The 26,997-nt window shown below is 54.2% G+C and overlaps 3 protein-coding genes across 7 annotated transcripts; 2 read left to right on the forward strand and 1 right to left on the reverse strand.

Annotated features, from left to right (window-relative positions):
- Positions 1-47: 47 nt before the first annotated feature.
- On the forward strand, positions 48-4,389 carry MMAB (metabolism of cobalamin associated B). 3 transcript variants are annotated; one of them, XM_088135078.1, is made up of 9 exons: positions 50-245; positions 399-463; positions 858-951; positions 1,316-1,373; positions 1,564-1,636; positions 2,032-2,129; positions 2,620-2,684; positions 3,037-3,096; positions 3,574-4,389. In XM_088135078.1, exons 1-9 carry the CDS (start codon positions 142-144, stop codon positions 3,665-3,667), a joined length of 711 nt encoding a protein of 236 aa, XP_087991204.1. In that variant the 5' UTR covers positions 50-141; the 3' UTR covers positions 3,668-4,389. The 3 variants fall into 3 exon arrangements, with proteins under 3 accessions (XP_087991206.1, XP_087991205.1, XP_087991204.1); XM_088135079.1 differs by lacking the exon at positions 3,037-3,096 and having other exon boundaries at positions 49-245; XM_088135080.1 differs by lacking the exons at positions 2,620-2,684; positions 3,037-3,096 and having other exon boundaries at positions 48-245.
- On the reverse strand, positions 4,276-19,357 carry UBE3B (ubiquitin protein ligase E3B). 2 transcript variants are annotated; one of them, XM_088135075.1, is made up of 28 exons: positions 19,081-19,357; positions 18,606-18,767; positions 18,057-18,225; positions 17,664-17,778; positions 17,012-17,071; positions 16,600-16,704; positions 16,384-16,480; positions 15,738-15,823; positions 14,916-14,998; positions 14,703-14,808; positions 14,087-14,207; positions 13,497-13,674; positions 12,759-12,928; positions 12,143-12,310; positions 11,669-11,840; positions 11,208-11,326; positions 10,957-11,071; positions 10,701-10,800; positions 10,310-10,429; positions 10,042-10,218; positions 9,846-9,956; positions 9,525-9,662; positions 9,161-9,226; positions 8,978-9,036; positions 8,070-8,252; positions 7,373-7,484; positions 6,980-7,072; positions 4,276-6,687 (listed from the first exon to the last, which is right to left on the reverse strand). In XM_088135075.1, exons 3-28 carry the CDS (start codon positions 18,215-18,217, stop codon positions 6,496-6,498), a joined length of 3,207 nt encoding a protein of 1,068 aa, XP_087991201.1. In that variant the 5' UTR covers positions 18,218-18,225; positions 18,606-18,767; positions 19,081-19,357; the 3' UTR covers positions 4,276-6,495. The 2 variants fall into 2 exon arrangements, with proteins under 2 accessions (XP_087991201.1, XP_087991200.1); XM_088135074.1 differs by lacking the exons at positions 18,606-18,767; positions 19,081-19,357 and having other exon boundaries at positions 17,664-18,199.
- KCTD10 (potassium channel tetramerization domain containing 10) lies at positions 19,333-26,555 on the forward strand. 2 transcript variants are annotated; one of them, XM_088135076.1, is made up of 7 exons: positions 19,333-19,468; positions 20,282-20,495; positions 22,391-22,560; positions 22,871-22,957; positions 23,259-23,311; positions 23,457-23,652; positions 23,748-26,555. In XM_088135076.1, exons 1-7 carry the CDS (start codon positions 19,466-19,468, stop codon positions 23,964-23,966), a joined length of 942 nt encoding a protein of 313 aa, XP_087991202.1. In that variant the 5' UTR covers positions 19,333-19,465; the 3' UTR covers positions 23,967-26,555. The 2 variants fall into 2 exon arrangements, with proteins under 2 accessions (XP_087991202.1, XP_007439616.2); XM_007439554.3 differs by lacking the exon at positions 19,333-19,468 and having other exon boundaries at positions 19,624-20,495.
- The last annotated feature ends 442 nt before the right edge of the window (positions 26,556-26,997 follow it).

Below are 26,997 nucleotides of genomic sequence, written 5' to 3' on the forward strand. Positions count from 1 at the left end.
CCCTTGCCCCGATTGGCCACTCCCAGCAGGAGCCCTCCCGCGGCGCCGCGCCCAATCAGGAGCCGGCGGCGGCTGCGACGGCCGCCGGGAAGGGACAAACCGGGTCGGCGGCGGAGCCCACTTCGCCCTCGCGCCCCGGACATGGCTGGCGCGGGCTGGCGCGGCCTGCTGGGGCGGGTGGCGACCGCCCGCTGCGGGGCGGGGAGCCGGGCCGTCGGCGGGGAGCCGGGCCGCGACCCGCCCGGGTGAGGACAGGCCGCGGGGGCTCCGTGGCGGGGCTGCAGCCGTTGCAGCGTGCGTCCCCGCCGTTGCTGCGGTGGGCTGGGGGGCGGCGGAAGGGATCCTGCCCGGGCCGCGCGGGCTGCGTCGCCTTCATCCCGCCCCTCCCTCTTCCGCAGCCCGGATTCCGAGCCCGGGAAAGCCGCCCGAGCCCCGAAGATCTACACCAAGACGGGGGACAAAGGTAGCCGCTGGCGCCGCTCTTCCTGGGGCCGGGGGGCGCGGCGGGAGCGGGCGGAAAACGCCCGGGCTGCTTTTTAGACGAGCGCGATCCCCTTCGCCCGGCTTGCTGCGGGCTTACGTGCAATACCCCGCTGCCACAGAGAGGTCTCGCGGTTTACGTTCTTCTGACCAGACGAAGCATTTCATCAGCTGTAAAACTGTTCCGTCGGTAAAAGCTGCATTTCCCCTTAACCATTGCCCAACTGCAAGGCGCCCGTAATTGGCGGACTCTGTTCCCGAATCCAGGTAGAAGTCAGCGATTGTCCAGCGGAGGCCTGCCGGCCGTAACCTTTCGGCCCTTAGTTTGTGGGCCGATTCCTCGTTTTCTCACCGTTTGTCTTTTGTGGGATTTGAAGGGTTTTCCAGCACGTTCACCGGAGAGAGGAGGGCCAAGGACGACCAGATCTTCGATGCTTTGGGAACGCTGGATGAACTGAGCTCGGCTGTAGGGTAATTGCGAGATGGTTCGTTTTGCGTCTTTGTCGCCAAAACATTTCAGATACAGAAGGAAGCAGTTCTAGGAGATGCCACCTTCTATTCCAGCAAGTGTTCCTGATGGCTGCCTGTCAGCGACTTTAGCCAGGGAAAAGGCAGCAGTGTTTAGCTTTGAATTAGAAATGTGGATCTTGCAAAGCAGTCGTAGCATACAAATGCAACGGTGGCTTCTCACAACATGCCTGCTCTATAGAGATGTAGAAAAAGTGTGGCGGTTCCACAGATTTCAGACTGGCTTAAAGTTGTTGCGTGTTACCAGAGGTGGGGGAGGTCACAGCTGCCTTAATCTGGAGACTGAGTCTGTTCTCTTTTGCTGCAGCTTAAGTGCTGAGTTTGGCAGAGAAAGTGGCCACACGTTTGTGGAAGAACTTCACAAGGTGAGAAACAAATTGGCTCTGCTCTGGTTGGTTGCATAGCCCCTCAAAAGTCATCGATGCTATTTGGGCCAAGCTGTTGCTCCTCTTATTCTGGGAGGCACACAAGCAGATTCAGACACGGGGCTGGCTGCCTTCCAGCTGCACTACCTTTCTTGCCCCCAAACATGTTGTTTTGATTTCCGCTCTGTAGGTCCAGTGTATGCTGCAGGATGCCGGCTCTAATGTGGCAACACCCATCTCTTCAGCCAGGGAGTCTCACATAAGTAATTAGGACATCCTTAAGAAGCTGAAGGTTTATAAGGAATGCGCCTTTCAAATGCGTTGCCTTACCATTGGTTTCTGCTGAGAGTTGAAAGCCAGAAAACCTCTCTGGTGGAATAGTTCATCGATTGCATTGCCAGCCCTCTTTTTTTCTTTGGAATTCAAGGCCAGGCATGCAGGGCCCGAGTGAGGCCAGACTGGTTTCTGATTTGGCACCTTGGGGTCGTGCATAGAAGATAAATCAGGGCTCTTCAGTGGGAAAATGTTCTGGGCATGCTCCAAGGCGCTCGAGGCTTTGCCAAGAGCGTTATTCTGCCTTCAGCCGGTGGCCTGGAACAGGAAACCGCCTTCCTCCATGCCCATCTTGCGTGACTGGCCTCCTCTTTCTCCCCTTCAGAGCGCACATCATTCAGTGAGAAGCCCGTGCTGGAGCTGGAAACCTGGATAGACAGATACTCAGATCAGCTTCCACCGCTCACCTCCTTCATTTTACCAGTAGGTTCTTTACATGTGTTTTCATGTTGGGTGCCTTTAATCCTGGAGCTGGGATATAACCGCTGGACTTAGTGCCTCCCCACTGAACTTCCTTTTTTCATTCATTTATCTGGTCTTCCTTTAGTAGTTGGCAGCCCCCGTCCATGCTGCTGTTCAGGGCGGGGACGCTCGAAAGGCTTTAATAAATCCTTTCTCTCTCGGCCTCATTCTCCTCGTGGCACATTGCTCTTGAAGCTTCCATCTTTCTTCCAGAGGAAAAATACCAAAGGGTTACATTAGTTGAATGGAAGTCCTCTAGAAACCCGTAAGAGTTTTTCCCTGCCCGTGATCGCAATTTCACGCCTTTGCATCCTTTGCATTCACGGAAAAAAAGGAGGGGCAGCCGGAGGGCTCTTCTCTGTCCGTGAGCCGCTAAACCCCTGTGCCGAACGATTTGGGACTGGGCTGATAGAAGGCAGACTTTGCATGTCTTGTGCTTGTGTCATTTCAGTCTGGTGGGAAAAGCAGCGCTGCGCTCCATCTCTCCCGAGCCGTGTGTCGCAGAGCTGAGAGGCGGTAAGGGGCTGGCCTGCTCTTCTGTTAGCGAGAACCCGGAGGTGGGCTTTGGAGTAACTCTTCCCATGCGTGGGAAGAATCTGAAAGGCGCCGCAAGAGCCCCTGGCTAGATTTGTGGATTTGGAGTTGTTAATACAGTCCTGGGGGAGTCACGGGAAGTTGTCACCTAAATGGCCTCTGTACAAGCAAAACACGTAAATTAGGCACTTAGGTTTGAGGTAGGGCGGGCACAGAGTTGTTGCAGCAAGGATTCCTGCTCTGGGTGGCCAGTAGGCAAAGTTTTCTTCTGTGAAAACTTCAATTGCCTTGTATATCATAATGTTTGAGCCTTTGTCTCCTTATGCCATTGTAGTGTCGTTCCTTTGGTAAAAATAGGAGAAGTGGATGCAAACGTGGCCAAGTACTTAAACAGGTAACTTGGATTTGTGTGTTTAAACAGGTAAGACAAATGTAGCCAATCATAGCTGCGGTCTAAGAGCAGGGAAGGTCAATTTAGCTTGCAGCCATATGCGGTGCAGACGGTGGAACTTTGCCAGAAGCTTCCCATGGAGAGGCGTACAAAGTGTTGCGAAATCAGATCATCTCATACTGACCTCACCAGAGAGAGGCTGGAATGGGATACTTGGCCTCAAAATGTTTTGCTCCTTTACTCTAGCGCTGTGTTCAAATTCCCAGCCGCTTTAAGGGAGTTATTTGGACAGAAGCGATAACTCCTGAACCTGTACACCCATGGGCCCTTTCTGCTGACCTTGGCAAGGTGATCGTAAAGATCAGGCCTGGCAATTCTCTCTCCTATGCCTAGATGTGACTGCCAGCTCTGGCTGGGGATCTCTCTCCGGTCCTGCAGTCCACAGATGCAGGGTGACACTCTTTTCTCTCCCGCATCCAGGCTAAGCGACTATCTGTTTGTCTTGGCCCGTTTTGCTGCCAAGGAGGAAGGGAAGGAGGAGAAAATCTACATGAGGATGGAGCCCCAAGACTAAGTTCAGCAATGCAAGATGTGGAATGTACAACTTTTGAGCTAGCGAGCAGTGGATAAGATTAACTATAAAATGCAGGCAATTTGAAATGATCAGATCCCTACCTGAAAAACCACCAAAAGCTCAGAGAGATCGAGACCCCTGGCCGCCTCGTTGGAGCCTGGCTTGCGTACAGGAATTCAGAGCAACTGCGATGCCAGAAGAGTGTTTCGTTGCCTCTTGGAACGTGGAAGGGATTGTTGGCAGAAAGCTTAGTTCAGGCCCACTGGCTCCGGTTAGCATAGTGCTGCTTGCCCGTTTCCTTTGATTAAAACTAGAGTGGATCTGGGTTTCTTCCCTCAGCCAAGTCCGTCAATACATCCTATGCTGCCAATCATCTTGAAAAGTGCAGCATTTGGGAGACAGGCGCTCTCAGCAAACGGTCCAGGATCCAGCCTGCGGTAAGCTCTGTCACAAACACGCGGCTTCTGTTTTCTCCCAGTCATACATTTTTAAAAAGAAACAAAAGTGACCACAGTCAACCAGATTTTCAACTTTATTTCCTGTATTCCTGAATTTCCAGCATGAAGAATGTGGCGTAACTAAAAAATATTAAGTATAGAAGGGCAAAATAATTTATTAATCTGCTATGGCAAAAGTTTCTCCTCCTATCTCCGAAAACACATGCAAGACAGTGCTGGGGAGAGAATAAAACCAACTGGTTCTGAGGCTCCTACTTAAGGAACGCCAGGCGAAGCCAACTCTCACTACCAGAGCGAGAACACAGCCAGTGTGGGGTCTGTGTACTGCAGTGCCACAGCTGACACGCTGAAGGCTGTGAAACCATCATGCAGCCCGCTGCCAGACATGGCGGGGCCGGCAACTCCCAGGATTGCAAGCCAGTGGCTGGAGGGCACTGGGAGGTGGGGAGGCTGCACGACCTTCTCCAAAAGGCACAAGGGCAATTTGGAGCAATTCTCTGGAAGGCCTGCAGCAGCTGCCACAGCGCAACAGCTCATAATGGGGTTGGGGGGCATTTCAGAGTAGTAGCAATATTCTTAAATTATAAAGCATTAATATTGGGCTTAATAAAAGTAACTTTCTCAAAGTATCTTGTGCTGTTTAGTTTGTTACAAACTAGCTCTTCCTTCATATTTCACATTTGTGCAAAAGAGTGACACGCTCAAGATTTGTAATGCATATTCCTAAAATAAGCAGATTCACACAAACACTGCAGCTACTTGGGACCCAGGAAACTTCTCAAGTGGACCCTATTTAGGCCCTGGATGTCCTGAGCAGAGACCCCTGTGGAAAGCTACTGTTAATATAGCTCGGACAGGAGTGGGAGATGCTCTCCTGTGGACTAATTCATCCAATTTATTGTAATGGGTAGAAAAATAGCAGTGCCAGGCAGCCTTTCTTAATCAGTCTGTTGTGTTTGTTCAGAGCACTCCATCTAGCATGCCCGCACACGCGCAACTCTTCCAGAGAAGACCAGTCGAAGTGCACCCAGATTCCACAGACCTCTGAAGGCCCCACATTCTCCAGAGTCATTCCTTGGGGTTTGGGAGATCGCAAGAAGAGGACAGAACAACTTGCACTGGAGCAGCTGAGACAGTTGGTGCAAATACAACCTTCAGTCTAGACCCATCTGCAACTAGTACTCAAGTGTTTCCTTGAACAAGCAGCCGAGCTAAACTTCAGCATAAGAGTCCCTGAGAGAACTGACACGGGACTGCCCTGCTCTACACAGGAGGGTCACCTGCACGTCTGCAGGCATGCTGGTTCTTGGGGCTTGAAGAAGAAGAGGGATGCTGCTGACCACCAACACCCTGTCAACCAAAGTGCTCCTGAGCTCCTGTTCCAGTCCTTTCAACATGGAGGATTGTCAAAGGGATCCTGTATTCGTTCTGGGAATCCTACGTGCGCCCAAAGGAGAGCACCCAAGCAGTCTCTCTTGGTTCACGTTAAGAGACGCCCTGCCCTGTGTCCTGGCCCCAGCATGTCATGGGTCACCGACAGATGACTGGTGGATTCCAGTCCCACAACTAGAAAGGTGGAGTCTGCCTGCAAAAGGAGAAACCTCTGCAAGCTGAAAAAGTTACCTGTTCCTCCTGTAGAGAGGACCCTGGGGCATTTGCGGAAAAGCACGCATTGCCCCGATTTAAAAACAAAAAACAAAAACTAGTTTGGCCAGCAGTTTAATATAACAAAACTGGGCTAAACAAGGACTCCCTCTCTCTCGGGTCAAGAGGTAAAACCAGTGTTGTGTTGCTTTATGGCATCAGTGAGGAAAAGGCGTTCTGGTTGTCGAAACAAGTCCAACCAAAGTCTCTCATTTCCTCTGAGTAGCCTGGGCCTTGTGCTTTTCCAAAGCAGACGCAGCAGACACAACTCGCCCCCACGTGGCGTCTTACAACAGCGTGCTGGAAGAGAACCTGCTCAGGCCAGGTTGCAAAGTTGGGCCAGGACAGGGGAGGAGCAATACGAAGGAAGAGACCAAGATGACAGGAACTGGACAGAGGTGGCTCACCCCCTCTGCAGCGGTCTGCGTGGCTCTTAAAACAAGGGAGTCCTGCCCAGCCCTCCACGCGGCACAACCTCCAGTGACCCCCCATCCCGCAATGGGTAACTTCACAAGGTTTGCACGCAATGCTACTTTAATGGCAGGCCAGCTGCGGTCTCAGAGGAGTTAAGCAGTGCCGAAAGGTGCCCTTTTTCTACCTGGGCACAGCACTGGAATTCCAACGGCTCCAGGCCCGCCTTGTTCGCCGAGGCTCCAGGAGGGCGCTGCCTGTCTGGCCAGCTGGCCCCGGGCCCTTCTCTCCTGCCAGCCCTCCGAAGGCCCTGGGCTACGACAGCTCAAAGCCCGTGTTCATGCTGATGGCATAGCGCAGCTTCTCCCGCAGGACACTCTTCTTGCTATAGTTGGGCAGCTTCAGGAGATTGAAGCAGGTGGAGGACGTGGGCAGGCGTCCCCCTGGCTCCTTCTTCCGGATGGTGAAGAATCCCCGCAGAACGCTGCCGAGGGTGTCCCCCGTGTCCTGAGAGAGCGGAGCGATGTCCCCAGTCAAAGTTGGTGGGACTGTGGGCCCTTCTGAGCCCAAATCCCACAAGCAGACTGCAACATGGCATGCCAGCCAGGCTTCCCCACCGCTCCTGCACCTGTTTCCTCTACGAGATTCCAGGCCTGCCAGCGGCGTGTCCTCCCACAGGCCCAAGGCTGGCCAGGTGCTCTGGGTGTGCTCCCATGCAACACCAGGTTGTTGCATTTTTGCTACGAACCAGAGCACCGGCCCGGGAGGCAGCGTCCCTGCCCCACCACAAGCCACACACCTGGTCGTCCGACACTTCCACGCACCGGATGGAGAAGGGAGGCTTGAGGTAGACAAAGCCCAGGAGGGGTGGCCGGGAGCAACTGGTAACGAACTGAGAGGTGAGAGAGAAATGAAGACGGGAAATAGAAGACAAGGGGCAGAGGGAAGCGCCCAGCCACCACCCTGAGGCCGAAGGGGCTTTGCCAAAGGGCCTGTGGCTGCATCTGGATCTGGGATGCAGCACTGTAGTTGGGGGGGGGTTGCCCCACAGAGTCCCCACCGGGGGTAAGATTGCAGCTCTTTGCGCAGTTCCCTCGGCCTTTATTAAAACACGGCACCCAGGATCTGAATTCTTCCTGCTCAGTGCACATGGGCACCCAGGCACACACCCATGCAATGAGGCTGCATTCACCTTGAGAAACATGGCTCTTTCCTCGGGGCTGAAATCATTGGCAAGGATGTCCCACAGCCAAATGATGACCCTGTGGCTGCCGTGAAACCCCCCATAATAGACGGTGTGTTTCCTAGAAGACAATAGAGAGAGAACCCAAATACGGCAGTTGTTGCCAGGTCATCAGAAGACCCTCAGTCCCTTCCTTTCTGTTCCTTCTTGAAAGTGTCAGAGACGCCTTTTAAAACCCTCCTCCCCAGGTCCCCTGCTGGGACTGGACACGACCCAATGGCTTCCCAATATGGTCCTCATGCTGATCTTGGCCTGCCTCAGAAGACGATGCTTTCAGGCTAAGAAAATCAGGCAGACAGGCCTTTTCCCGCCCCAAACATGGAACTTCTTAACTCTTTCATGCCCCCCTTAAGAAAAGAAGGCGCCCCCTTAAACTGTTCTCTTGTGTGGCCTTATTTTCCCAAATGCTTTATAGCATGACCGGATCTCTTTGTACCCGTGAGTCTCCCAGATTTTCAAATCTCTCAGCCTTCTCCCAAACTTCATTTTGCAAAGCCATTAGCCTTTATGCTCTTAATCCTCACTTCAAACAAGCTTAAGAGTACTCCTACAGTGTTGGCCTGCAAAGACCTCTGGAAACACAAGGGACCACAATGGACCAGGAGTCAATGCTTTCACTGCAGACCCACCCTGGCCCCCGCCTTACTTCAAGTCCTCGAGGTCGATCTCGGCATTGTCGCCAGATATCAATCGCTGCAGCTCGGGTGCAGAGAAGACGCGGATCCACTCGGGTTTGATTATGGATCGGAATCCGCTGATGAAGGCAGCCGTCTGGCTCTTGATCTGGGTGTGCATGCGGAAGTGGGCCATCAGGTGGATGTAGCTGATCCTGAGCAGAGAGAGGAAGCAGAACCAGAAGACCCCATGGGAAAAAAACAAGGGCTACCTTAGAAAGATTCATTGGGCAAAACTGGCAGAAAGCTGATTGCTGAGATATAAAACAGTGTTTCTCTACCTTGGCCGCTTGAAGATGTGGACTTCAACTCCCAGAATTCCCCAGCCAGCCATGCTGACTGAGGAATTCCGGGAGTTGGAGTCCACATATCTTCAAGCGGCCAAGGTTGAGAAACGCTGATATAAAAGATATCTTCAGCCTCAGATCCCATCTCCCCAGTAGGCCACTTCCGAAGCCAAGGACCACTTCCAAAGCAATTTGCAGTATGGAGCAATGAGATCAAGTCTTTGGGGATGAAGGTTAAAGCAAATTGTCCCTGGGCTGAAATCCTCAGGTGGGACAAAACCCAGAAAATCCATCTCACTGGGAATTTTAGTTTATTTGTGCTGTGTTTCATTCCAGGTTACAAAGAAGACTTGGGTTAGGTTTTCACTGTTAGCCGTAAAAAGCTCCCGTTTTCAAACTCTACCCTCTTGATGTGATGGGTTATGCAAATGCTAGTTTTCTAATCCTTTTTTTTACTCTGAATGCCACTTCGCCACATGGGGTATACTTCCAGCATGTCTGTGATGAATTAAAATCACATGTCCAGACACATTCTGCAGCCAAGCGAGTGACCAGAACATGCTGGGCTTTGGGGCCAGCAAAATCAGACTTACTTGTTTTCATTGGTAACAGGGATAGTCTTTCCTCCTGGAACAAGTTCGTGGCACACAAGCTAGGAGAGCAAAAATTGGAGCGGAGGAAAAAGAAGGAAAGAAGTTAGCTCTTACTGCAGAAAAGCGGGGGTGGGGGACGAGAAAGTAGCCTTTAACCTTTGAAAAGCAGGGAGCCGTCCCTACCTGGCCCATCACATCTTCATCGTAAGAGAGGGTTAGGCCCAAGTCACTGGTATCTCCTTCATAGCGCTGTGAAAGGAAGAGAAAGCAGCTAAAGAATAGCAGAAAATGGTCCACCAGAACTTCCCTGACATGCAGGCTGTTTTAGGCTCAAACATCCAGAAACCCAGCCCCAGAGAAAGACCAATTCTGCTGCTTACACAAACCCTAAGCCCAGCTGAATACCCCCTGCGTGGCACTCGCTGTGCTCCTGTCATACGTGATGAGGGACAAGGGGCTTCGCTAGGTAAAACCTGCCCTCTGCAGCCTCTCCCACTCCAGCAGAAGCTGCACCAGGTAAGCTAAGCCAAAAGAATTGGGACTGAACCTTGATGGAGGTCAGATTCTTATAGAACTCTGAATCCAGCGAGGGAAGTTCATCCACCGAGCTGTAAAAGATGCTGTGATGGTGCCCGAGCAACTGGCTCAGGAAGAAAGATGCAAACGGAACATCCACCACGATTCCCTAGGAGTTGGGAGAAAGGAAGGGTTTAGGGAGAACCGCACAGTGGCCAGCATCTGCCCCCCAGGCAATCTGGGTGCCCATGGAAGGGGCATCCTGCTCCTTGCACCAGCCCCATCCTCCCCTATCTGGTTGATGTTAATAGCGCTACAGCAGCGATCCAGCGTGGTGTGAAACCTGTCCTACCTCATAAACCGCTTTTCCAAGCATCTTCCCGACAAACTCAAAGAGCTGCAGGTAGTTCTCGTGGATGTAAGAAGTTGGGGACGGATACAGCCTCTCATCCCCACTGGTGGTCTGTGCCAAAACAGAGCAGGAGATGAGAAACTGAACCCAGGGCCCCCCCAGGTCTCCGCCAAATTCTGGCCTACGGAATTGGTACCTTGAAGAGGTTGAGCGCTGGGTCAAAGACCTTCTTGATGATTTCCTCCAAGAACTCTTTGAAGACGCCGTCCTGGTCAATGCCAGCTTCATCCATGCCCAGGTCGTTCACAAACTTCACCCGGATGACGCCCTTCATGGCGTTCTGAGAGAGCTGGCGCAGCTGCTCGTACCCATCCTGGGGGAGTCGAGATGGTCACTGGGATCAGGGGAGGAAGGGGAAGCTCCAGCTCTGAAGCGCTAGAGATGCGCCCACCAGCCCCTCTCACCTCCAGCATGCGTGACCGGCGGATCGTGATGTGGGTGACATGAGGTGATGCAGAGCTGGTCTCTACCAGTCCCAGCTGCTCTTTTTCTTTGGTTACCATATTCCGGAAGAGAAGAACCCGCTACATTTCGTGGAAAAGAATGCAGTTTAGCCCTGCTGGGTTTGCCAAGTTGAAATAACACGCAAAGCCATCGCAAGGCTGGGGTGGAGCTGGTGTGGGGCTTTAGGCTTTTTGCCTCGCAATCCGTTAAATTTGAGGCTAGCCCTCTGGGATGGAGGGTGGCCACGCCTGCTTCAAGGCCAGAGCACTTCCCGCCCAGTCACCCCTGGCCTGCCACCTCCTGCAGCTTCTCACCGCTCGACCCCCTGCCCCAGGCTCAGTTTCCACTCACATTTTTGTGGGGGACGACATGGGGAATGTACTGCAGGACCAGCTGGGCGCGTTTCCGATCTTTGTCGAGCTCCTGGAAGAGCAAGCTGGGCTTGAGGTCCCTAAACAACACAACACACACAGAGACACAGGCATGCACACAACACACAGAAATATCAGCAGGAGGCTCAGAGACGCGTGTGGCCTTCAGAAAGCACCAGGCCACCTTGGCTTAAGCACCACCAGATGAGCGAAGGAGGAAAGAGGATGGCTCTTACTTGCGTAGCCAGTGGTCTTCTGGAGCAAAACGCCGCCGGCAGTCTCTTTCGTAGAGGACCATCAGCCAGCTGTGAACCGAATGGAAAAGCTCCAGGGTTTCTCCCTTGGCGTTCTCTGCATCCGAGAGAAAGGCAGCCTCTGAGAAGACTCCCCCTCCCTCTCCTCAAAGCGCGATGCCTCCACCGTCAACACCAAGTAAAGAGAGGAGGGGGAAGAGGGCAGCTGCCCCTCAAGCCCTGAAGGGACTTACCCAAAATCCCATCCCAGATCATCTTAAAGACAAAGGAGTTCAGGAAAGAGGAGATAGTCACCAGCTCTTCCAGCTTGAAGGAGATCTGCTCTTCGTAGACTTCAATGTCGTCGAGTATTCTGGGGTGGGTGGGGGGAGAAAAAGTTTTCCTTTTTATTTGCATTGGGGGAGGGGGGAGGCTAGGCCTCAGTTCCTCAATACCCTACATGCTTTCCTTCAACACCTGGTGGGATATCAGTTGCCAGAAGGGAAGACCATCAGGGCCAAAGAAAATGGCCGCCCCAGCCTGTCACTCCCTGGTATCTCTCTCTCTCTCTCTCTCTCTCTCTCTGCCAGCAGGCCACAGCTTTCAAAGCTGGCTGAAAAAGGGAGGCCCTCTAAGTCTGGCTGCAGAACCCCAGCTTCTGAGCAGCTCCTGGAACCCAGAGAATGCTCACCACCCTTCTTCTCCAACCACCTACGTGATCAGATGACGTGAGCAATCACAGAAGAGCATCAGCATTGCCAGCAGCCGCTTGGATTCCTCAGTGTTGTTATTCAAGCACTCAAGGAAGACTTTTAGCCCGCCCTGGGGGCCCAGCTCACAGATGAGTGCCCAGAGCTTAGGCAGAAGATCGTCCAGGTAAGTGAGGCCTAGGAAGGGAGAAGAGCAAAGAGCAAGAAAGGAGGGAAGAGCTTTCCTCCGGGTCATCTGGCCCTCTCGTTCTGCCCAGCGTCTGGTAGCTGGGTAGAAAAGTGATTATTCAAACATGCCCTAATTTTTGGAAGAGCCACCTTCCTGCTTCAATAAATCACAAAGGCACGAGCTGTCCACGCACACGGCCACAGCAATGCCAGGGCAGTCTTAACAGGGGTGGCAGCTTCGATCAGTTTTGCTTCACCAGACAGCCTTCCGGGCACCTAAAACCCTCCCCAGGCGAACACCCAAAACCAACCTGTGAGGATCTGCAACCGAATCTGCGTTAGGGTTGTTAGCGTCATCTGGTACAAGACGCAGATGCTGCACACCTTCTGCACCTCTGCCGAATCCACCCTCTTGCCACCGATGGGCTTCAGGATGTTGCGAACTGAGGCTGATTTCTGGAAGGCGCGCCTGAAGAGACCTGGCGGGGGACAGAGATGCGGCAAAGGTGGAACAGATCCTGGGAAGAGCTTGAGGGAAGATGCTCCGGGCGGCAGCCTCTTTCCCAAAGGCCAGAGGCAACGAAGCTTCCCCAAGAGTGAATCTGACCAGCTGCTGCTTACAGATCCGTAGCTTGCCCCAACCCAAGAAGAGAGCTGGCCCGTCACCTGAGAAAGGCTGGGACCCCGCAAAGAGGAAGGGGGTCAGGGCAGTGTTCCTCAACCTCGGTGACTTTAAGATGTGTGGACTTCAATTCCCAGAATTCCAGAATGATGGCTGGGGAATTCTGGGAGTTGAAGTCCACACGTCTTAAGGTCGCCGAGGTTGAGAATCACTGGGTCAGGGGAACCTCCACACGGGGTTCCCTTTACATCAGACTGCGTCACTACGCCACAGGGGAGTGCTGGGGGGGCTACGTCACTACTTACTCTTTACAGGCAAGCTGTTCTGCGGGGAGGTTGCTGGCGGGGGCAGGCGAGCAGCTTCTTGGCTCTCCAGCAGCTTTTTGCTGAGGACGTCGCTGAAGAGGATCCGGATCATGTGAGCGCCCCAGAGGTGCTGAAGCTGCTTGGTGAGCAAGGGCATCGACTCATTCAAGCTGGAAGGAGAGAGGCAAGGAGGAGCGAGGGAACACTTGTGGCTGGAAATCAAGCGGGGCAAGCCGAGCACCTCCTACACCTTTCAGATTCACAAAACAGGGTGGGATGTGAAGACACAACGTACCAGCGAACGTATTTCAAATGACAGAAAACCTACAACCCCAAGGATATATTAATGGCTCCAGAGGAAAACCCAACACCAGAAAAGCGCTTTTAAGGTCCTTGAACCACAGCCGGCCCTCAACAGCACTGAGGGATCTCAGGTCAAAATGCGGCCATAGCAGAAAGGCCACCTCGGCTACGCTGGCCTCCCATGGTTGCTGAGAGACAACAAGCAACTTTCTTCTCTTTCTCACAGGGGGAAGAATGCCGGTCTGCATCTCAAGCAATACAGAGGAGCGCTGAAGACTGACAAGAATCAGGAGTCTGAACAACGGTTCTCCGGCTGGAGCGTTATTTAGCTTGTTCCCGAGATTCTCTGGAGATCTTCAGCATGGAAGCCACGACTTCCTGCATGCAAGGAACAAGGTGTGGTCCCCCCTCCCAGGTCACGTTAGTGGTGCTTACCCATAATCCACTGTCTGGGAGAACCAACCAAGGACGGGGTGCCAATGGGTCAGGTTGGACTTTTTTTGCGAGACGTACTTTTGGCAGTAGCAGAGCATTTGGGTGAGGACGCTCACGAAGTGTGCCGTCTCTTCCTGCAGCACCTTGTCGTTCAGTGACCCCAAGTAGACAAGGTTGCCTGGAAAATAGTGGCAGCCTTCAAATCAGATATGGGGCAATGGGGGAGGACAGAGCTCTGCCCCAATTACCATCCCTGGCCCCTAGATCCCCAAATTCAGGGACCTGCAACGACTGAACTGGGAGAAGGGAGAGTCTTCCATTCGTTTTAACCCAACTGCACGGATGTCGTTTGTGCAGAAGGCAGTGACTGAGTATCACAAATATGGCGCACGTTATGGCTGCGAAGGGGTATTTGTACACAGCTGCTGCTTGGATTTTAGGAGGGGAGAGAAAGCTCTCTTTTGAGGGCAGCCTGGTCTCCCTTTCTGGAATTCCTAGAGTCCCCTTGCTCCCAAACCCTCTCCCTACTCTGTGGGGCACTGTGCAAATTCTGAAGTCTGCCATCCGGGTCGCTTGTTCCTGGATCTTACCCAGAAGGCAGAGCGTATGGCTTCCTTCCAGACACACGCAGACATCTCGACATTGTTCTTCCCGGCTCAAGAACAACATGAACCTGCGCAGGAGGTCATGGGATTCCATCACTGCCAGGCGCTGAAAAGAAGGCAGACTTTCACCCGAGGAGCCTCACAGGAGATTTACTGAGCAAGCTTCGCTCCCCAGTTCTTTTAGAATTAAAGTCCACAATGTTTGTTTTGCTCCGGCCAGGAAAGGAAAACAACCACGTCCTTGAATTCAGTGACAAATTGGCTTACAGTAAGGAGAGTACCAGGTTTTCTCTGCAGCAGTGTCCAAGCAACTAACCCCTTTTCTCCCAACCCCCATTCTTAGCGCCTCCTGAAAAACACCCAGCCTTGATTAACAGAGGTAATGTTAACACCCTGATTATCCATACAGCAAAAAGGAGATGGCTTGAACAACTGAACCCCCCCCACACCAATCATATTCCAGCCCCTGCTGGAATAAAGCACATGAACCCGGGTCGCTCTGTTGAGGATGCAAGACAACCAAAAGCTTTGTGGAATACTAGAAAGAGGACGCTTCAAACAGATTGCCTCCCCTTTTCCTGCCTCGACAGGAACTGCCTACCTCTGGTGTAAGTGTTGCAAGATGGGTCGTGATCGCTGGCACGGACATGATGTGGATCAAGAAGGATCGCAACAGATTGTCAGAAAACTGAGCTGCAACCACCGGGCTGGGGAGAGAAAAATAATGGAAGGATTTTGGGAACCTCAGAGCGCTACAACGGGTCTCCTTAAAGGCTTCCTGAACCAGAGTTGTAGCTTCAACGATTAGTCTTACCGCAGCGCAAGAGAAAAGGCCGCTGTTAAGGTGCCTTTGGAAAAGGAAGGTTGAGATCTTGCCAAACCATTTGTCAGCAAAATCTGAAAAAGATGTTGGAAGCCCGTTTAAGAGTCAAGAAGATGCACCAAGGGGGTGGGGGAGGGGAGGGGAGGGGGCACAATGGCATCTTTCCTAAAGGGATGGTGCTGCCCTGAGAGATTGCCCCAGGATCAGGGACATGCATGCCCATGCTGGGGACAGCTGCTTCCAGGAGCCCAGGGCAAAGCATGCTTTGATAATAACAGCACTGGCCAGTCTTGCCAACAGGTCTCAAAAGAGATGGTGTTAACGATGTACACAAGACATACATCTCTCATGGATCAAACAAGTGTGAAAGGGGCAAGACAGTCTGCTGGCCTCTGAGGCAGCTTGCCAGAGGCGAGGAGCTAAGAACAGACCTGCTCCAAAAGGAGCCATATGGAGATTTGTAGGATTCTTACCCTGCAAGGGCTCCACCGGTCTTTAAAAACATGGCTGCACTCCTAGGCCTGGGGTTTGGTAAGCCCCAGCAGGCTTTGTGTAAGGAAACGCACAAGTTCTTTTCTTCTTTATTTGTTTCCCCCCCCGCTTTTTTTTTTAGTTATTGACGCCTCCCAGAGTCATTTGGGGGTTGTGCGGCTTTCTAAATGAATGAATGACTGAAAGAATGACTGAAAGAATGAATAAATCACAGCTAGGTGCTACCGACAGAAATGGGCAGATAGTTTTCTCATCTATTTCCATCTTTTTCCAGGGAGCAGATTCAAATGCAGCAACTTACAGCAATGACAACCAACAAACCTGGAGCACAGAGTAAAATCCTTTCTGGTTGAGATGTCCCATGATATTTGCACAGATGTGACTCATGGCATGGCGCAGGGCTTCTCCTGCAAAAGGCCCCACAGAAGGACTCAGCTATCAACTATTCCCTTCATGGCAGGGCAACATGGCCTCGCATCATTCCCCCACATCATTCCCCATTAAGTGCATTTTGGATTGTGGCCTCAAAGGGCAAGGACTGAAAAAGCTGTGGGGGACTCAGCTGCAGCAGCTAGAACAAACTGATTGTTGGGGTCTACTTGGATTTTTTCCTCTAGGACTTGTATTTTGATGAACATTTTAAGAGAGATGATTAGGCTAAATGTTTTTAAAAATATCTTTTAAGAGAATTCAGCCCATCAAAGGTCAAACATTATGCAAAGTGAGCCATCGATATGAAAGCACCAAGCATAAGCAAAAAGGCCTTAGCTTAACCATCACGCTCAGAGAAAAGATTTGTGGCTCAAATGCTGCATAATTTATATAAGGAAAAGATGCCAAACAGCCACTCTCTGCAGGAAATCACCCCTGGCAGTGCCAACATGACAAAACCATTAGACAAGAAGAAATGCCCGGGATTTTTTTGGCAAATGAAGAAGCATCTAAAGGCAGAACTCTGCCAACGCACCTTTTCCCTGCAGGATTTTCCACGTGGAGGTGTCCGTAAAAGTCACCAGCATTGTGAGGTGTAAATTTACCAGTTTTGAATCTTGCAAGATGTCTGGCTGGAAGAATGAACCACCAGAAAGTTGAAAAGGAGGCATACTGCAAAGCTACAGAGCAGCAAAAACAAAAACAACCCCCCCCTAAAAAACTGCACCACGGAAATGGGATCAGTCCATACCTTGAGCAGCTTCAGGAATTCACAGCAAACCCACAGCACGTCCTTAACTTGCTGGATCCATAAGAGGGTGAGCTCCTTCGAGAGCGCAAGAGACACGTACCACGCCTGCAGAACGAAAGGGCCACAAGAGTGATTTGGCCAGCGGGGAAAAGCCTCCCTCCTTTCACCGGATTGAGAGGTCAGAGTGCAAAATGTTGCAGTCCTGTAATTCAGAGGAACTTTCTCATTTGCGAAGCTGCTGCTACTAGGGTGAGACAAAGAAACGCCTCAGAATACCCACAAGTAGGTCTCAGGAAAGGCTGTATCTGTGGGTTACGCCACTGAAATAATTCCTCGCTTATCTTTTGGCAAAATAAGCAGCCAAACGCTCTCGCGGTTTCGCTCTCGTCTCAAGAAAAGCGAACCTAAGTACCTTAGGGTCGTTCTCAGCATCCATGCTGCTGAGGATGCAGCGGCACAACTTTTCAAACCTCTGCAGAGAGAAAAAGAGCAAGAAATGGGTCCCAGATGGGATGACAACAGCCTCTACCAAACTGCCAGCACCCACAATTAATTCGGATTCCCCAGAAGTTAAACTTCTGCGGATGCTGATCCGAAGATGCCTCTGACTGGAAAGCCAGGAACCCAGGCCGCCCTCTAAAGACAGCAGATCTGCTTTGTGTCAGTTGCTTTCTCCAATCGCTCATTAGAGCACAGGAACTGAATGCTTCTTCAAACTGGAGGCAGCAGATCTCTCTTTGAGCAGATGCTGGGAATTCAGGGGCAACCCGGGTTTAAGTTGGGAAAAGCCACTTCAGGTCAGGCATTCTCTGCCTCCTGGACTCTCTGACATCCCACTGGCCCCAGTGACTGAGGCGAAGGAGAGTGTCCCTATGTCTGGAGACGCCTCAGGCGCTTAAACCCATGGAACGCTTCTGATGCTGCTGCTTCCCTCCCTTGCCCAAGTGCAACAGCGAGAGGCCCCTCTGTTCCAGGCCTGGGAGACCAAGGGACCGACCCCCCACAGATGCCCCCCCCCCTGTAAATACCGAGAAGAGCCAGTCTCCGCGGCAGAGGCGCTGTACCTCTTTGTCCTGAGGGAGTCTGAAAACAAAGAGCAGCTTTTGGGAGATTCTAAACAGCGGAAGGGCCGTCTTCTTGGCGGGACCGCTTGTCTCAAAGAAGGTATCCACTTCGTTTCTGGGCAGGGGAGGAGAAGAAACACGGAAGTCCCAGCAAGAGGCGCCCGCAGTGCAGCAGGCCAGGCACTGAATTTGGATACGGAAACCCAGGAAGCTGCGTGGGGGCTCAGGCGCTCCCTCTCGGCTCAGACTACCTCCCCGGCTTCTCGTTCTGGGACTGGAGGATCTCACGGACGGCAAGGGACAATTCTTCCGTGCGCACCCCTCCCTCTGGCCCAGATACCAGCCGTGGGCAAAGAGTTCCAGCCCATCCATTGTACCCACAGCTGCACGCACCTGATTTCCCGCTGCAGCTGGCAGCGGCACAGAAACCTTCGGACGAGGGCTTGGATCTGCACGGCAGCGTGCTCACGCTCCTTCAGCTCCCGGCGCTCCTCCCGGGCCTGCCGGGCCTTGTCCAGGAACTCGGCCTTGGATGACTGGGCTGCGCTGAACATCTTGGCCTCTGCGGACAAAAGTCAAGGAAGGGGAGGGCTGAAGCAGGAGCGCCGAGACCTTTGCCCGCGGCTTCGAGAAAGGAATCGGAACGTCCCCCGCTTGAGCCGGTTGGCACAAGCCGGCCTGTTCTGCTCCTGACAAGGCACAAGCGGCCCTTTTCGTCTGCAAACTCCAGCCCACCCCCAATCCGCGCAACTTATCCCGCAGAGACGTGGCGACCACATCGCCGCGTCCGGTGAGGCGCTCCGAGCGGGTGGGCAGCGGCCTGAGAGATGGAACTGGCTTAAGGACGCAGACCAGCCACCTTCGCCGCTCCGCTGACGCGGGGGCGGGGGGGAGGCGACCTGCTCGGAAACGCCCGACGGAAGACGCCGGCGCCGGGCTCACCCCACGGGGTGTCTTCTGCAGAGCGCCCGGGGATCACCCGTAGACGAACATGGCTCAGGCTCGCCCTGGACCGCAGCTTCTCCTCGCCCTCGCGGGGCTCATCCGGGCGGCTTCGGATCCGCCTCTCAACGGCTTCCCGGCGCTGCTCTCCTCCGCGCCAGGCTGCAAAGGGGGCGGCGGAGGGGAAGAGAGAAGCCGACGTCAGGCGGGCGGGGGAGACCCCACCGGTCCTCCGGAGTCTGAGCGGCCCCCGAGCCGGGGCCTCTGGCGGCGCCCCCGCCCCGCCCCCGCGCAGGGGCCGCGAATTCACCCGCCAGCCGGCCTGGGGGAGCCCCGGAGAAATTCTGCCGCGGTCCGCCGGCCGGCGGGGGCCCGGGGGAGCAAGGTGGCGGCCAGAGCGAGCCGAGGCCTCCGGGGCGCCGAGGCAGGACAGCGGCCCCTCAGCCCCGCCCGCCCACGCGACTCCCTGTCCTACCTTGCAGGGCGCGCGTTGGCGGCCGACCTCAGGGAAGGGCGAGGGGGCTCCGGCCGCGCTGCGTGGCTGCTACGGGTCGTCGCCCTCGACGGCTCGCCCCCCCATCCCTCGGCGTGCCCCCGCCGAGCCTAGCCGCGCACCCGCGGAACTCCAAGGACCATAGAGCCGAGCCGACAGAGCCGCTTCCGGCCGTTGGAGCGGAAGCGCTCTAGGGCCGCGGCCCGCCCGGAAACCAGGCCCGCTAGACCAAGGTTCCGCCCTGTGGAGGCGGGCGGGCGGGCGGACGGGGAGGGGCCCCGACCCGCGCGCTGCGCCCGCCGCTCCTTGCCCCGCCCCGCAGGACCGTCTCGCCGAGGGGAGGAGGGAGCCTCGCGCGGGGCTGTTCATGGTGAGGAGGGGGCGCCCGGCGGGGGGAGGCGCCGCGCCCTCACGTGGGGGCCCCGGGCGTCCCGGCTCCTTGACGCCCCTTCCCCTCCCCTTCGGAGTTCTCCCCCCCGCGGGAAGCGGCCGGTCAAAGCCGGGGCGCGGGGGGCGCCTGCTCGGCCCCGCGGAGGGGCGGGGTGGGCGCTCGCGCGGGGCCGCGGCGGCCCCGGCAGTTTCCGCCCGGCCGGAGCGAGGCCCGGCCCGGGGAGCGTCGCGCGGAGGCCGAGGGACCGGAGGACGGGGGCGGGTCTGCGCCGGCGCCGGGCGTCCGTTCGGGCCGGGGCGCTCCCGGCAGACTCCGGGCGGGCGCTCCCGTGTCGTGGGAGAGGGCGCGGCGGCCGAGCGAGCCGGAGGGCGATGGGCCCGGCCCGGCCCGGCTCCGGCGCCCGCAGAGCTGAGGCTTCGCCGGGCCGACGCTCCCGTCCTCCGGGCCCCTCCGCTTCGCTCGGGAAGGAATCGAGCCCGCCTGGCCCGGCACAGAGGCGCCTTTGGCGGCTGGGGCGGGAGGCGGCTGCGGGGGCCGCTGGACGCCCCTCGGCCGGCGGCGGGCCTTCCGCGAGGCCTTGGGCGCCAGGCGCGCGGTGCGGAAGCCGCCCCTGGAACGGGGGACTCCGGGACCGGCGGGGCCCCCGCGCCCGGGCCTCTCCCGGCCGCCTGCCGAGCGGGAGGAGGGCGGCGGCCTCGGGGCTCCCGGGCGTCCTGGATGCGCTGGCGGGACGCGGGGCGGGCGCCCTCCGGAACACGGTGCGTCCTCACGGAAGGGGCCCTGCTCTTCCAGGAAGAGATGTCCGGAGAGACAGTGGTGAGCACCGCAGTGCCAGCAGCCACAACTCGCACCACCTCCTTCAAAAGCGGCAGTCCGAGCTCCAAGTATGTGAAGCTGAACATCGGCGGGGCTCTGTACTACACCACGATGCAGACGCTGACCAAGCAGGACACCATGCTGAAGGCCATGTTCAGCGGCCGGATGGAGGTCCTCACGGACAGCGAAGGTAACGCTCCGGCGGGGAGAAACACGGGTCCCAGAGTCCCCTCTGCAGGGCAGAGACGCTTTGGGATCGAGTGGCCTTCTGGCGGCCCTCCAAACGGTCTTTCCCGGCTTCAGAATCGCTTTGAGCATCCGCGCTGTTCCGTGTAGGTCATCCTTCTGTGCGCCCTGGGCTCTCCAGGAGGAGCCCCACCAGAGACAGAAGCGTGCGAGCCAATCCCGTGATACCTTTTCTGCCCGTTTTCTTGCCGCGTTGAGTTTTGTGTGCCGAGACACAGTCGTTTGGTGGGGAGGCAGTTCACACCATGGGGTTTCCAGCAGGAAGGTCTGCCATGGACACCTGGCATATCCCGAGAACTCTTTCAGGAAAAGCTTCCTGCCTGGCTCTTGTGGCCAGCCCCAGCAACTTTGCCTGGATAGCAGTTGGCCAGAAGGAAGACCTTCCAAAGGGGGTCCTGAGTTTTTTGACATACGATCGATGTGATTTTGAGGGCCTGCTTAGAGACAGCGCGGCTGCTTCTTTTTGCAAACTAGAGCCTGTCTCTTGAGTGGCACAGCTGGCGGCTTGGTGGGCTTCCCACTCACTGGCAGCAATGAGGAACAGGATGAACATTGCACTGGTGTTCGTCCTGTGCTTTGTTTGTTTCTTTGCTTGTTTATTAGATTTATCTCCTCCCATCTCCCCAATGGGGGACTCTGGGTGGCTTACAAAATCCGCTAAAACAATAATTATATCCAAAATTACATAAAATATGAAAACTATACAAAGCATTACCAAAAGAAAAGAAAAAGTCCAAGAGGCTGATGGTTACCAGAGCTGCAGATGACAGGCCTCTAAGGAGCTAGCCATCCCCACACTTGATGTCTTCCCTCCTCACTCCAGGCCAAGTGGCAGAGCCAGGTCTTTAGATCTCTCCAGAAGGCCAGGAGTGAAAGGGCCAATCCCACCTCCAGGGGCAAGAAAGGGCGGGGGCTACAGCAGAGAAGGGCACCTTCTGGACCCCACTAATCAGAGCTCTTTTACCAAGGGGGTCCGAAGCACGCCCTCCTTATGTGATCAGGTGGGACGGGTTGAAGTCATGGGGAACAGGCGGTCCCTTAGGTAACCTGGTCCCATGCCATGTAGGGCTTTAAAGGTGATTACTAACACCTTGAATTGGACCCGGAAGCAAACTGGAACCCAATGCCGCTCACAGAGCAACGGTGTTACATGGCCCTTGTTGTAAGCCAGCCAGTAGGGTGTGTCATCATATGTGTATGATGACATCACTATGCATCATACATGTATGCAATCTGGTGGTGAGGGAAAATGCCCGGTTTGCTATAAACATTTGAAAATTGGTGGGGGGAACTGGGACAAAGAATCACAGTTCCACAGATTTTTCAACCGTTCACATCTGAGGATTTTAAGCTAAGGAAAACGATCGTGTTCAAATATCATAAAGGAACTGTAGATTGACTCAAAAGATTGACTTCTGGTTCCATCTGAAGCCAACCGAATGAGATTCACGGATTGCATGGTCAGATTTTTGCTGTAAGTTGGTTAATTTAAGACAGCCCCTGCATTCTTTAGCTGGAGTTGCCCTTATTTGTCAAAGACCAGAGTCCTCCCTCCACAAGCTTTTCTTCCCCCCTCCCCTGCAGTACATTCTTGTGTCTCTGCCCACAGACCGGCCTTCGGTTGAGGTCATGGAAACTTGGGCCCTGCTCCCTGTTGTGCAAGATGCTGGCTGCTTCAGAGCTGGCTGGTTGTTAGGCTGCCCGGCCACATGACGAAGCTGTGGGAGGACATCAGAAAAGCTAAACCATGGTGCCCACTAAGCCAGGGTTAGGGTTAGGGTTAGCTCTGCCTCTTTGTGCATTCCTTCCCATCTCGGCTGCCCTTGTGCCCATCCCTAGGCTGGATTTTGATAGATCGGTGCGGCAAGCATTTTGGAACCATCTTAAACTACCTCCGCGACGGTGCTGTGCCCCTTCCGGAGAGCCGGCGGGAGATTGAGGAGCTGCTGGCCGAGGCCAAGTACTACCTGGTCCAGGGCCTGGTGGACGAGTGCCAGGCTGCCCTCCAGGTAAATCTGCTGTGCGTGCTCTGGAGCCGCCTTCCCCGCTCCTGCTACCTCCCATGGACCATTCTGAGCGAGGGGGGGGTTGATAAAGTTCACACCTGGAAGGCCTTCGGGTGGAGAAAGGCAGGAGGAAGTGCAGCCTTGTGGGGTGGACTCACGTGCGGAAATGCCTTTGGTGCTTCTCAGGGAAGGCCTCTGAAAGCTCCGCAATCTGCCAGGATTCCCGAGCTTAGCAAGAGAGGGGAGCTTGTCAGCTGTAAGCGATGGCTTGTTTCCACCCCGATCCTTTCAGCGCCTTCCCTTCTTTCCACAGAACAAAGATGTCTATGAGCCTTTCTGCAAAGTGCCCATTATCACTTCCTCCAAGGAAGAACAGAAACTTATAGCCACTTCTAACAAGGTAAGCAGGCCCTGTGTTAAGGTGGGCTCCAAAGCTGCGTGTTCTCCAGTCGTTCTTAGTGACTCCGTCTCAGCTTGGGGCTGGGGGTGGGGCTGGGGCTGGGAGAGGAGCTGCCCCCCAAGGTATTCCTCACCTTCCACTAGCCCCGCCAGATCTTCACAGTGGCCCACCTTTGCTCTCTCTCAGGGCAGCCCTCTCTCAACCAGCAGGTCTCCAGCTGGTTTGCTCCCTTGTCTTTGGGCTCTGCTTGCTTGACCTGTTGAACTGAAAGGCATCTCTCCATTTCTGTGTTTTTCTGCAGCCAGCGGTTAAATTGCTATATAACAGAAGCAACAACAAATATTCCTATACCAGGTAAAGTATTTTGCCTTCTGTACCAAGAAGTGGAGAGTTTTGAGAGTGGGGAAGGGGGCAGTTGCCCCGTTAGGCAGAAGGCAGGGGAGTGAGAGGGCCAGAGGGGCGGCTGCCTAACTAAAAGCCTCCGCACCATCCCTCCCAGCAATTCCGATGACAACATGCTGAAAAACATTGAGCTGTTCGACAAGCTCTCTCTGCGCTTCAACGGGAGAGTCCTTTTCATCAAAGACGTCCTCGGGGACGAGATCTGCTGCTGGTCGTTTTACGGGCAGGGCCGCAAGATCGCGGAAGTGTGCTGCACCTCGATTGTGTACGCTACTGAGAAGAAGCAGACCAAAGTGAGTGGCTTTCCCTTGGGCTGACGTTTCGGCTCCCCTGCTCGGAAACAGTCGCCAGGGACTCTTTCTAATGGCCCTGCGTTTGGCATCTCCAGGTTGAATTCCCAGAAGCCCGAATCTACGAGGAAACCTTGAACATCCTGCTTTACGAAGCCCAGGATGGCCGGGGCCCGGATAACGCACTGCTGGAGGCTACCGGAGGGGCAGCAGGCCGCTCCCACCACCTGGATGAGGATGAGGAGCGAGAGCGCATTGAGAGGGTCCGCCGGATCCATATCAAGCGCCCCGATGATCGCACTCACCTGCACCAGTGAGCGGGTGCCACAGATGCGCCCCATCTCCTTCTATTTCCACCAGGGTCTGGCTTGTTACCAGGCATTGGATATTCCACAGAACTCTCATTTTATACTTAATTAGAGTATTTTTGGTATTTAACAATGTAGCAAATTGTACTCTAATAGGTTGTCCACTGAGACCAAGGCTGCCAGTGACCATTTGGGGTCAAGGTCTTGACTTTCCAGCACTTCTGAATTCCTGTTTTGAGCTTAGAGAAAACACCTCTTTTGGTAAATGTGCAACCTCTGCTTGGGTTTACCCTCTCAGCTGAGTCCAGTCGTTCAGGCAGGGGAGATTTCTCCTCTCAGAAGTTCGGAGGGGCTGCTGCTTCATTCGTGGGGATGAAAGCTGTGGCAGATCCTCTTTGCCACCAAGGGAGGGGATGGGAAAGGTGCCTGCCAGGTGACGTGTTACATCTTGTGTTGTAGGAGGAAAATAGCTGTAGGACCAGGCCAGAACATTCAGTGAACCCACCAAGCTTGCTTCTCTTTTTTCCCCAAGGGTGCTGTTCTCATCTTTGCTTCAGTGTCCAGAGAAATGTAGATGCTGCAAAGGCCACCATGTGGCCTTTCTTTCTCCTTCCCCACCTCCCCGTTCACGAGTCCTATCTTCTGATCCAAGACCAGAGCCTTCCCCTTGCAAGCAATTACCCTTTTGTGGTGTCCGCATCTGATTAGGTCTCCATTCGAGGCACACATTCTGGGACCAGCATGCTCGCTCGAGCTGTACCGGGTAATTTAGAAGCTGTTTTGCAGATAGGTGGTTCTCTAAAGTTCTGAGGCCCTGGGGTGATTATGAACAGGTAGTGAGACTCCATAGGCATCTTCTCTTTGTCCCTTGTAGTTCAGAAGAGGCCCTAAGGTGCCTTGGTTTGGGAACGGTGCCTAGGAACTGCAGGGGTTCAATACAATATGCCATTCCCGGCCTCCCACCTAGGGACCCCGTAGTCCATCTCCCCACGAAGGCCCTGTGCAGATGAGAAGGTGCTTGGGTTGTAGGAATCTACAGAATCAATCTTGATGCATCGGTTGGGATGAGAAGGCCCTTTTTCCTCCTTTCTTTAATCTACTTCTGCAGTATCTCTCCTATCATTTCTTTCCTAGCAGAAATCTTATGTGTCATTTGGAGTGTAAGTAGCAAGATGCCCAAAGATCAAGTTGTGACTGGTGGTGGAAATCAGTGAGTTAAGATGTTCTGCAAAGTGTTCACAGGCTGCAGACCAAAGTCCAGATTAGCTTATTCCCATTTCCATTTAGGAAAAAGGGTGTTTGGTTTTATTCCGTGCGTTTCAGAGTTTAGCGGGATAAACCAGAGTAGCCAAAAAGCAACTGTTGAGAGAAGCTGCAAGCCAAAACGGTATCGTGTTGGTAGTTGGGTGGATCCTTTTCCGCCTATTGCACCCTCCCTGAGATATTTATTTTCCAAAGTTGCACTTGAACTCTGATCCTCAGTGGCCTGATAGGGAAACGTGTTCAGTAATTTGGCAACCTTAATCTATTACAATTCCATTTGGTTCTGAGTTTTGCGTCTCAAAAACCTTAAGAAAATCATTAATACACGGTTAATGTCTCTTATGTCGGACAGTAACAGCTATACAATATATACCCTTTTTTATCATAGTACTAAAATCAGTGTTTCAGAGACGAGGAGGAACGCTTTGGGGACTTAGCACAAGGGAAAACTAGTGGGCCACTCCTGGGAAGCCCCCGTTCGCCTTGCTGCTCTTTCTCAGCAAACGCCACCCTGTGACCTGGGCAGGGATGCAGTTCTCATGTTGCCCACCCAAACCTCGTGGGCTCTTCCACTAACTTGGCTGCCTCCTGCGTTTTGGCTGCCGTCTCAGAAAGCTGCGGAGCCAGGCCCAGAGGAAGGGGTGGGGCGCCACTGGCTTCCTCTTTCTGGCTGCTTCGAAATGCTCTTCGAGAGAGGGAGGGGCTCTTGGCCCAGGCTGAATAGCTTAAAAGGAAGGGAGCCGCCTTGCTGCTGAGCCCTGAAACGGTCAGGGAGGAAAGGGGACCAGGATGGAAATGTTGGGGGGAATGACCAGGAGCCCAACCCCAAGAAAGAGCAGCTGCAAACTTCCATTTCTTTAACCTGCTGGGGAGGCTTTCGCATTAGGCTCATTTTTAACTCCTCTTGACCAGCCCCCCAGTGAAGTGCAAGAACGGACACGCGTGCCTGCCTCTTGTTTCGAGACTGTCCTCGTGCATTCCTGGGAGGCAAGTCGCAAAACGATTTTGGCCAAAGAAAAAGGTTGCCCCAACTCGGCAGTGCCTTGGCTTTCTGGCTGCAAGGCGGCGGAAAGTCTCGTGAACCGCAGACAGGTTGAAGAACAAGCGCCAACCCCTCCCAGGCCCACCTGCTCCAACGCTACCTGCGGCTTAAAGTCAAGCCTGGCCTGTTCATGGCCATCTTGAAGGGGCCCTGCTCCAGCCGTGTGGGTGTCTTGTCTGGGCAGCGTTACCGCCTCCTTCCCACTGACCTTTTCTTTCTTTCTTCTGTTTATGTAGCTGGTATGCATTTGACACAGATTTTAAATATGGAAAATAAATTAGACATGTTTCCCATTTCCAGCTTCTCTTGGTGTCCTCACTTACTGTCTTTTGCCAGTACTTTTTTGAAAGAAGACGGAGAGTTTAATCACAGTTCTAGCAGGAAGTAAATGCACCATCACAAGAGCAATGAATGGCAGACTCAAGCAGATCCTTAATTTCTTTGACAGAAGTAAGTACCAGCAGCCAGCTCCAACATCAGGCTGGTTCACACATGCTATTGAATCACTAGCAGATACCCAGCTATGCTTAACTGAGGAATCAGTGTGGATACGAGTCTCCTCAGAAGAGGAACTACAAAGGTGTGAAACGGGATTAGTGGTGGGGGAGGACACACGGCATTGCCACTAGCTCGTGGAGGCTAGAAGCCGCTTCCTCTTGATTTCAGCGTTACTCTGGACACGGACTCGGCTGCCAAGAAGCCTCTGTTTCCGAGGTTGCACGCGCAGGCCTGTTC

This window comes from Python bivittatus, unplaced genomic scaffold, assembly GCF_059951505.1.
Source record: "Python bivittatus isolate LINGU-HERP-01145 unplaced genomic scaffold, Pbiv_v1 ctg000100_np1212, whole genome shotgun sequence".
Classification (NCBI taxonomy): Eukaryota; Metazoa; Chordata; class Lepidosauria; order Squamata; family Pythonidae; genus Python; species Python bivittatus.